The 9,941-nt window shown below is 45.2% G+C and overlaps 1 protein-coding gene across 1 annotated transcript; it reads left to right on the plus strand.

The window, feature by feature from the left end:
* The first annotated feature begins 817 nt into the window (after window positions 1-817).
* LOC100339518 (G-protein coupled receptor 83) lies at window positions 818-8,031 on the plus strand. The gene is made up of 4 exons (XM_008272726.4): window positions 818-1,770; window positions 2,387-2,512; window positions 3,608-3,741; window positions 4,148-8,031. The coding sequence occupies exons 1-4, from the start codon at window positions 1,348-1,350 to the stop codon at window positions 4,797-4,799; spliced, it is 1,335 nt and encodes a 444-aa protein (XP_008270948.3). The 5' UTR covers window positions 818-1,347; the 3' UTR covers window positions 4,800-8,031.
* Window positions 8,032-9,941: the final 1,910 nt, after the last annotated feature.

Below are 9,941 nucleotides of genomic sequence, written 5' to 3' on the forward strand. Positions count from 1 at the left end.
ACCCCAAAGATTAAGCTCCATCCCCTTCTCTCTGAGACTGCCCACTCTGGCAGCATCCACTTACAGACGCTTCCCAAATTGTCAGCAACCTGTGGGGACTCGGCTTCAGCCTGTTGACTAACCTGCCATAGTCCAGCTCCCAGAGCGACACTTCCTGTGCATTGGAAGAGAAGGCAGCGTCTCCCGAGGCTGAGAAGAGAACTCTGGGGCACTTCGTGCAAGGTTAATGCTAAAGAAAGCAGTGCATCCTGCTGAGCTCACCCCCTTCCAGGCGACTCTTACTTGTGCTCCAGAGACTCTAGTGTCCCTTCCCACTTCGGCTGCCCCTTGCTTCTTTCTCCCTGCAAAACCCCAACTTGTGCAGGCCTTTCCTGGAGACCACTCTCCCCGGACGGCTGCCTGGGTTGCTGGTACCGAGAGAGATATCCAGTTTGTCGGTCAGACCGTGGGTCTGTCTCTGTCCAGTTGCCACTGCAGTCTCCGCAGCCCCCTTTTAGTTCTCTGCGCCACAGCTCCCAATCAGTGCTTTGGGCGCTGGTGCAGAAAAGTGGAGACTAGGGAAAGGAGAAGTGAAGAAAGCAGATTGTGGAGGGTGGTGGAATAAACTCCGGGCTTCCAGCTGCTGCAGGATAGAAGAGGAGGGGGAGCCAAAGAGAAGCAGGGAAAGGAGGGGTCTGAAACAGGAGCAGTGAAGACTTTGCCAACCCCTCCAGCGCCCCAGCCCGGACAGACTGGGCGGAGGTACAGCCGCAGCTCTCTATTGGCTCCCGCGCGGGCCCCTGGACTTTCTATAAAGCGCGGCTGCAGAAGGCGCGGCGGGCACTGGCTTGGAGCACTAGTGGCAGCGGCTGCCTCCGCCCAGCCCACTGCGCCCGCCAGCATCGGACAGACAGACTTCCGGACAGATTGAAGGCAACAGACAGTGAGTCGGAACAATCTCGGACTGCGCAGAGGAGGAGCGGTGCTGGGGCAACGCCGGACGCTGTCCCCAGTTCGGAACAGGAGCTGCCTGCGCAATAGCCAGGCGGCAGGCCATCTGGAACCAGCAGCGGTCGCCCGCCCTGCGCTCGTCTGCCTGGTTCAGCTCTGCGCACTTGCCCACTCTGAGTCAGGAAGGGAACCATCCCAGCGCTCCTTCCCCTCCTCGCCTCACACACTTTGGAGAACTCCCTCTGCTCGCAGAGCTCCTGCGTGCAGAGCGCAGCCCTCCCTGAGCTCAGTGGAGGCCGCCCTCCCCCTGGCGCTCTCAGACCCAGTAGCTTAAGGACCTCGCGGTCCTATAAAGGCGTCAAGCTGGACGCCCCGACCACAGAATCGCCCCACGGGGCTTTCCTGAACCCAGGCACCATGAGCTATGGGGACGAGCTGACCCCCGAAGCTCTGAGTGTGCCCAGCGGTTTTGATGACCTGATCACCTCCACCACCTCCCAGGTGCTGCAGGCCTTGTCCAAAGCCACATCTGCGGTTGGCCAAGCTGGCCGCGAAGGCGTGCTCCCCATTGATAAACTGCCAGACAGCATGGCAAACACAGGAGACCTGGCCGACGTGTCAGGTCCCATATCTTCGGAGATGGTGTCTCAAGATGAGCAGGTGCAGTTCTGGTTAGTGATAGGGTACACCGTAGTGGTCTTTGCTGCCATCCTAGGCAACTGGGTCTTAAATCATGTCATTATGAAATACAAGAGGGTGCACACTGCTACCGGCCTCTTCGTCGTCAACATCTCTGTGACCAACATGATGCTGGCTCTTCTCAGCTCCCCTTTCACCATGGTAAGCTGGGTGTTGGCAGGGCGGCCTGGGATGCAGGGCAGGAACTAAGGTATAACTCTGCACTCGTGAGAGCGTTGTTTGGTGGGAGGGAGTGTTGGAACCTGTTGGGCTGATATGGAGAATGTTTGCATACAGACAGAATGGCTGTGAGAGTTTGTGAAGGATTTGAAAATCAGAAGAAAAAAGGCAAACGATGGCAGGAATGATTGTGGTTGCATTGCTGAACTAATTTCCTGCTTTGGCAGAGACAGGGAGAGACAGGTTGCCCAGGGAGGCAGCCGGGACCTGTTGCAGGTGAGCTTTGGGCTGCTATGTGAGTTCAAGCTTTGTCACATTGATACAGCCTCAGTTTCCCCGTCTTTCATACACAGTGCTTGGTCTCAAAGGTTGCAAATAGCTTTGGGGATGTGTTGTTCAGGTCTTCAAGCTGGATTATTTGTGTGGGAGAAGATAGGGAGAGGGTGAAAGCTGCAGTGTGGCAATGTTTCTTTGCTTGGTGACACAGCAATGCCAGGAGTTTGGTGAAGCAGAGTCTGTTCATTGTGTTTTGGAGGACTGTAAGGGGAGGGGACCTGGGGCTGAGTCCCTGTGCCTCACCATGCCCTCTTTCTCACAGGTGCGCTACCTATGTAATTCCTTGGTGTTTGGGAAGATGACATGTCACCTCAGTCGCTTTGCCCAGTATTCTTGTGCCTATGTAACTGTGATGACCATGGCTGCTATTTCCCTGGACCGGCATCGGGTATGTCTTTTCTAGGGCTCTTCAGATCATGTAAAGGGCAGATTCTTCTCCTAGATAGATGGGTACAGCAAAGATCACACATAATCTATAAAAGTTCTTTTGAGTTTCTTGAGATAATGTATGTGAATGCATATGTGTAATTTTGGAGGTTGCAAGATGGTGAAACACAGACCTTTACCAAATCAAATCGTATTTAACAAAAATTCTCCTATCTTCGATGTGGAAACTGAAGGGTAGCAATGAGCAAATGATACAAGGGTCCAAATTTACTGCATTGCAGGACCAGCTGAGAGAAAAAGGAGGGAAGGCGTGAGTCAGAAGTGGGTGTGGCTTCCAGGCTGGTGGTGGATTGACTCTGGGAGATGGGGGTAAGGTCTGTGAGTGAGGGCTGAAGTCCTGAAGTGGGCGGGGAGGGGAGCGATGAAGAGATGTTAGGAGAAAAGAGTTGGGAGGGTGGCTGGAAGTGATCCAAAAGGAGAGAAGTAGGCAAGAGATGAGAAATGGGGAGGAGTTACATAGTTGATCAGTTGGGAGGGAACCAGAAAATCAGTGAGGTGAGAAGGATGTAAAAGGAGCATAAAAGGATTGTGGCTGGAGCCAGATGGGAGGGATTTATTTGATAGGAGATGGGAGGAGATGGGAAGGGGTATGGGAAGTGGGAGGAAGAGAGGAAGGAGTGGTCATGGAGGGATCAAGACAGGAAAGGATGTAATGAAAAGGAAAGCGGGTGTGAAGGGGCCAGGGTGGGGAGAAGGGTGAAGTCCTGTGGACTGCTGACCTGTCCCTATATAATAAAGGTGAAATAAGTCATGCTTTCAGACTTCCACCCTTCCTCACAGGATTTTCTACTCAGAGACGGAAGCTTTAAGGTCAGTTAACTTGGATTGCTGATTTCCCCTTGAAATGCTTCCTTCAGTGTTGGCTAATGCTGCTCTTCATAAAGCAAAATGTTAGCCATCCATCAACTGAATTAGTAGTCAAAGTATATGATTCACTCATCTATCAAGTCCTTACACCAAAATGTTAGTTGATAAATGGTTAATAAGTAATTCTAATTGAAGTTGTTGAACTGGGCTGGGGTCGTTTTTCTTACAGGTGATGTTATATCCCCTGAAGGCCCGAATTACTCCAATGCAAGGCAATGTGTGCATTATTCTCATCTGGATTGTGAGCACCTGTGCTGCTTTGCCACATGCCATTTACCAGAAGCTTTACCAAGTGGAGATTGGGTAAGCAGAACACAGGATGGCTAGTGTTTTCACTCAAGAAACCTGCGATTTTGCAAGCCACACAGAATATGTTGTGAAGCAGGGGCTGGGATAGTATATTTCAAAATGTGGGCACAAAAATAAATGTCTCTAAATTTTAAGTGTTCATGAATTCTCCAGTGCTCTCATGGCAACAGGTTATTAGAAATACTCTTTCCTATTTGAGGGCTGTGGTTTCCTTACATGTCACATGAAAAGTCTGTATTAGGTGAACCCTAGAGCTTTCCAATTTTTATAATTCTAGGTTTTGGGCTTAAAATGTATCTTTCCCTCAAAGACAAACTGACATATAGTAGCTGGCTGAGATCCTGCAGGAAGCGACAAGTAAAAATGATATTTCTCCTTCTCTGTTTGTTTTATAACCTAGAAACATAACTGAAGAAACTGCCTGCCTTCCTAGTTTCCCATATACTTCAAAATCCACATGGAAATACCTTGATCTGAGCACCTTTTTGCTTTTCTTCATCCTGCCATTGATGGTGCTGGTGGTTGTGTATGGTCATGTGGCCAAGAAGCTGTGGATCCATAATGCTGTTGATGATATCAACATCCACACCTACATCTGCCAGCGTGGGAAGAAGAAGCAGACCCTGAAGATGCTGATGATAGTGGTGCTTGTCTACACAATCAGCTGGCTCCCCCTCAATCTCTACTTGGTGCTGCTATCCAGTGAATCCATTTCAAGCCACAATAGTCTCTACTTCTTCCTCCATTGGCTGGCAGTTAGCAGCTCCTGCTACAATCCCTACATCTATTGCTGGCTCAGTGATAGCTTCCGAATTGAAGTTCAGAAGGTCATCATGGAAATCCAGAAGATGCTGATGGATGGAATCAGTCGCCTGAGGGGCGAGCACCGCAGGCTGAGCTCTGTCTCACCCACTCACCGCTCTGCCTGGGTGGATCCCAATCCAGGAGTTCCCAAATTCCCGACATTCAAAGATTTTGATGAGCTACCCAGTCCCCCTCCCTCCCCAGGGGTGGAAATCTCCTTTCTCTATCCACGAGTGCCTAGAGTTTAAGCTGCCCAGACCGCGATAGATTATCCATCCTCAAAATTTTTGAGATAGGGTGGGACCAAAATAATTATGATTCATTCACTTTTTTCATAGTGGGGGGAGGGGCCTGTATTTGAGGGACAGGGGTCATTTGAACCACCATACATGCTCACTCTTTAATTTCCTTCTCCCTGTCATTTTTCTTGTTTCCCTTTCCTATTTTTTACTCTCTTTCAAAAGTGATTACACTGAAGATATTAGATCTTCAGGGTCATCAGAGATGTTCTGATGTTCACTCAAAGGAAAGCCCTACTCTGGTATGGGGTCTCCTGAATTACAATTCTGATCCTGGTCACCTTCTTGATTTTTGTGTGCCACCTGGCCATGGCACTTGTCCTCTGATATCCCAGAAGTTGTCTCAGGAGCTGCAAGAACCCCTAGAGATTCTTATTTGTGTTTTATTTAGATGGATAAGAGGCCAATCTCCTTATCATATTCAGAGGGAAATGCCAGGAGAGAAAGACATAGTTCCTGAAAATTTATTTAGTGCTCTGGGAACTCAAAGCCTCTTGTAAGTGGAAGTTGTTAGTCATAGCTTATCTCCTGTGGCAAAGTGAGAATGAGAAATCTTACAGATACAGAGGAAAAGACAAAGCAGTTAAACGGTTCACCCCATGTCACCTGGGTTATTTCTACAGGTTGCTATACAATAATCTGTTGTTAGCTTCCCTTTGAATGCAATGAAAATGGAAGTGCCCAAGTTAGCACCATAAAATCCAAAAAGTTCTCCCTGATTCTTGATTCTACATTTAACAGCATACCTTGTCTCTATAAATTTTTCCTGTATAATTTTGCTGTTCCTTTTCTGGAAAAAGAAAGAGTATAATGCACCCACTCTTGATTTAATTGATCTAATCTCTTTAGCCTATGAGAATTTCAATTCAGCTGGAGAGATGAAGAGAAAGAATGCAGGTTCTTCTGCTTCCACATGGTCTTTCCTGGAGACAATGTTATCGGTACTTTGAAGAATGTTGTCTGTTTTGCGTGTCAAAATGATGCCATAATGAGAGTGGGATTTCCTTTCCTCCTCGTATTCCTCCTCTTCTCTTGTCTTCTCATCCTCCATCTCCTACTCCTCTTTGTTCCCTTCTTCCTCCCTGTTCTTACCTGCCTAACCTTCCCTTTCCTCTCCAGTCCAGTCCCCCCTTTCTAGTTCTCTTCTTTTATCTTGTCTCCTCTTCTTGCCCTTCTTCTCTCCTCCGCCCTCTTCCTCATTACTGCCGAATCTCTTCCTTTTGCAGCACCATTCCTCCAAGTGTGTTACACAGTATCCTCATATTTTTACAAGTCTTCTGTTTTAATAAACTGTATTACAAACAAAGTTTTTTTAAGCATTGAAACTAACCATATTTGGCAGGCAGTCTTCGAGGTAGCTACCAATGATCCTGTCTCCTTGGTATGTCTCCTCCTTCTCATATGACACCTCTGTCCAACAATTCATGGAACAGCCACGTGAGGGAGCTGGAGCCAATGCACTGAGAGTAGAATGATGAGCTATTACTTCCTCCTCATCTCTCCTGCTGAGTTGAAATCCTCAAGGTTAAAGATATGGTTACAGTTAAAACAATAGTAGCGCATTATACTTTTCCTTTCTCCAGAAATGGAAAACCAGACAGCATAAGTGTACATGAGTCAAGTATGATGTTAGAGTCTAGATAGTCTTATACCACCCTGATGGGACAGGGTTGGATTGTTAGAGCTAGAACCTCAAGTATCTATGGTAGATTTCCATACTTGGTATAGTGTTGCATCCCTGTTTTAGATCAAAGAGAAATTGCTAGGAAAGAGCTCATTTGTACTTTGAACACTCCTTAACATTTCACTTTCATAAATAAATCCATTACCTCCTATCTTGCTATTTTCAACATTCAATTTCTTTCAACAAAAATTGAACTTTTGTCACTTTAGCACATGACTAGATGTTTGGAGAAGTCCTAGGCTGACTACATGACTACACTTGTTGTTGTCAACTTTATAACCTGCACATTTGTTTATTGCCCCCTGTGGCTTCAGCTGTTTTTCAGATTAAGTAGTCTTTGTGAGTGGTGAGCTCTGCTGGTACTTTTTCTCCCTCCTTCTGTAAATCCTTCTCATTCTCTGAACTAAGGACATTGAGATATTCTTCCCTTTCTCCTTTTGGCAGATGGATACAACCCAGGACATCGGGCTGACTGTCTAGGACCCTGCTACCCCACAAGGAGAGGGCAGAGTGGAATTGCCCCTGGGAACCCAGTGCTTCTTGGAAGGACCATCCCTTGCTCTGATATCCTCCTTCTCCTTCTTAGACCTAGGAGAAATTTGGATGAAAGGGCTATCATTGTAATTTAAATGATTATTGTGCTATTGTATTTTCACCTAATGTTCTTTCATTCCCAGGAAATCCCCTCGCTGTTCTCATCCTTACTATCTACAAAGAATCAGACTTTTTCTATTTTCAGTAAGGTCGGGAATATGGAATGTTCCATGCTTTGATGTCTGTTGCTGCCTTGGCTGTGAACTCCACACTCACAGAACTTCGTTTTTCCGTGAGCTTTGGTGATGTATGCAGTGTTTAAAGAACTAGGCCTCTGGATAGTCTGAGTTTGAAGCAGGGTTTTGTTTAGTAGTTATTTTTGTCAACAGCAACTAATCTGAACTCAGCACCCAGCCAAGTCTGAGGGTGCTATGATTGTAAGTAACCTCTGGCTGGGGGGCTCATTTGGTTGGAACATGGTGCTAATGAGCTCTAGGTCCTAGGCTCTAACCCATGTGCGGCCATTTAGCCCTGTGGGTTCGAGCACGGTGCTAAAGAACTATGGTCATGTGGTTTCAAAACCCCATGTGTGTCTGTTTACACAGACTGCACCACTCACCCTAGCCAGCATTTTCCTGATCATGGGTTATCAGCTGCCTGGAAGATCCAGAAAAACTGTTGTGTAAATAAATAGCCCTGCAAAACACATTTTTCACTTCTGAGGAAACGAAGTGCACTCCCTCCTAATGATACATTAGTAGTGTCACCTTCTTATCCAAAGGACATCACTTATGAAATGTATATTTGATCTAAGTAAGTTGCAGCAATGCCAGAAAGGACTCATGAATATAAATAGATTCACACACAGATAATTACACAAATATATACAGATGAACATACACATATACACAGACACAAAAGACACACATGTTGAAGAGGCCCTTAATGAAAGAAAAAAAAAAAGATCTTGCTGGCCCATGCTAGAAAACAGAAGGTTAAATACCTGTTTAAAAGATAATACATGAAGGTGGTAAGCCACTGGAAATTCATAAAGACAGTGAGATTTGTGAGCTTGGTCCCCCCATTAACACATGTGGAGTAGAAATGAGAACAGAGAGCTAAAATGATTTTGCCTATCTTGTGAGGAGTTTTCTAATCTTGTATATGTTTGTTTCTCCATGACCTGGTTTAATAGGCAGTTTTGCACCAGGAGAGGTACATGCCTTAATATCAGCAAGTGCCTACCTGGAAACATAATTACAGATTTGTATCATCTACTTGCTACTCTACCATTGCTGAAGGCTGTCATCATCTCTAGACTGAGACAAATTCTCACTGAGGGAAAATCTGTTGTCCTCTGGGCCACGCAAGGGAGTAAAGAAGATGGACCCAGTCTGGACATGAAGTTGTTTATTGTGGTAATTCCTGGTAAAGGATGCCCATATGTCTAGTTCAAGCTCTCTTCCCTTAAAATGGTAATAGAAATATGCTGTTTGTGATGCCTTTCTCATTTCCAAATTAAGATCCTGAGGGATTTTGTAACAAGTGTTTATTGTCAGCATTCTTTGCCATATTGGAAAACTAGATACTTCCAGGTAATCTAGATAGGACAGTGGATTTTATTTTCAAATATGTTGGTGAATGGAAATAGTCTCTGAAAATTACAGTTCTAAACAATGGAATTGAACTTGATGATACCTTAATGACTTTTAACTTTTCAGCTTCTACCATTGTTCTGTCTTTACAGCTTTGTGGATTGACGGGAAATATACTAGGCATGTGTAGGCAGGCACATCAAACACTACCTACTTGGTTCAAGCTTAGTGATAGCATAGGCTGCTTGGGCTTGAAAGCTCCCAGGAAAGAAGCCTATGAGATTGCCAAATTCTCTGTGTGAAAGCTTCAGATGCTGCATTTAAATGACATAGGAAACAAACCTCCCTGTGGAGATACTGGTGAATTATAATGAGGCATTCTGACAAAGGGGAAGGTGAGGAGTCTCACTGTGTTACAACATGAAAATGGACATCATTCTGGAGTCCCAGCAGGCATGCATGTGCTGCTCATTTACTTGTTACTTTAAGTATGCTTTACCAATATTGCTATTTCTCTGTACCCTAATTTAGTGTTTGCTTGTGGATTTTGGTTTGGGGAGGGGAGGGATAACAGAGTAGGGAATGGGGGGGGTGGGCATATGGGAAATGGGGTTAAGACATATATGTATTCAGCACACATTATAAATAAAAATATTCAAAGAATTTACAAACTCTTGTTATATGAATGGATCTGGATGGGGGAGGGGAAGAGGAGGGTGAAGGTGCAGCTTACATAGTGGGAGTTTGTGATCCACAGTTGCTATCAAAAGCTAAACTCAAGATTGAAAACTTCTTACATGCTCAACATGTGGATATTGAAGTGTAAGCAGATGGGTGTATAACATAAAAATAAATCCTATGATATTTCCCTTCTAAAAACTTATGAATGAGCAAGAGGGACAAAGAGTTGGTTAATTAGAACACTTGGAAAGTCAAGATATGCCTTCTGTCCTTGTAATTGGAAAAGCATGCTGGAGCCTCAGTGGGAAGAAATGAGAGGAGCAGATTTATAGAGGCAGTGGGTCAATGCTAGAGTGTCTCGAACAGGAAAATTCAGACTGAATTTACTAGTGAAAACATTTCTTACTTCAATTATCACTGCAATCATCACATTGGTTGCTCAGTTACCCATTTGGATGGTCTGACCTTTAATATTTTTAGAAAGGTCCACTCTTTCTCATATGTGTTAAAGGAGAACAACTGGAAAAAACAATTGTTGGATCCAAAAAGCATAAACATGAGGTAACAAATCTCCACTCTCAAATTTTCCGATTTCTT

This window comes from Oryctolagus cuniculus, chromosome X (assembly GCF_964237555.1).
Source record: "Oryctolagus cuniculus chromosome X, mOryCun1.1, whole genome shotgun sequence".
Taxonomy (NCBI): Eukaryota; Metazoa; Chordata; class Mammalia; order Lagomorpha; family Leporidae; genus Oryctolagus; species Oryctolagus cuniculus.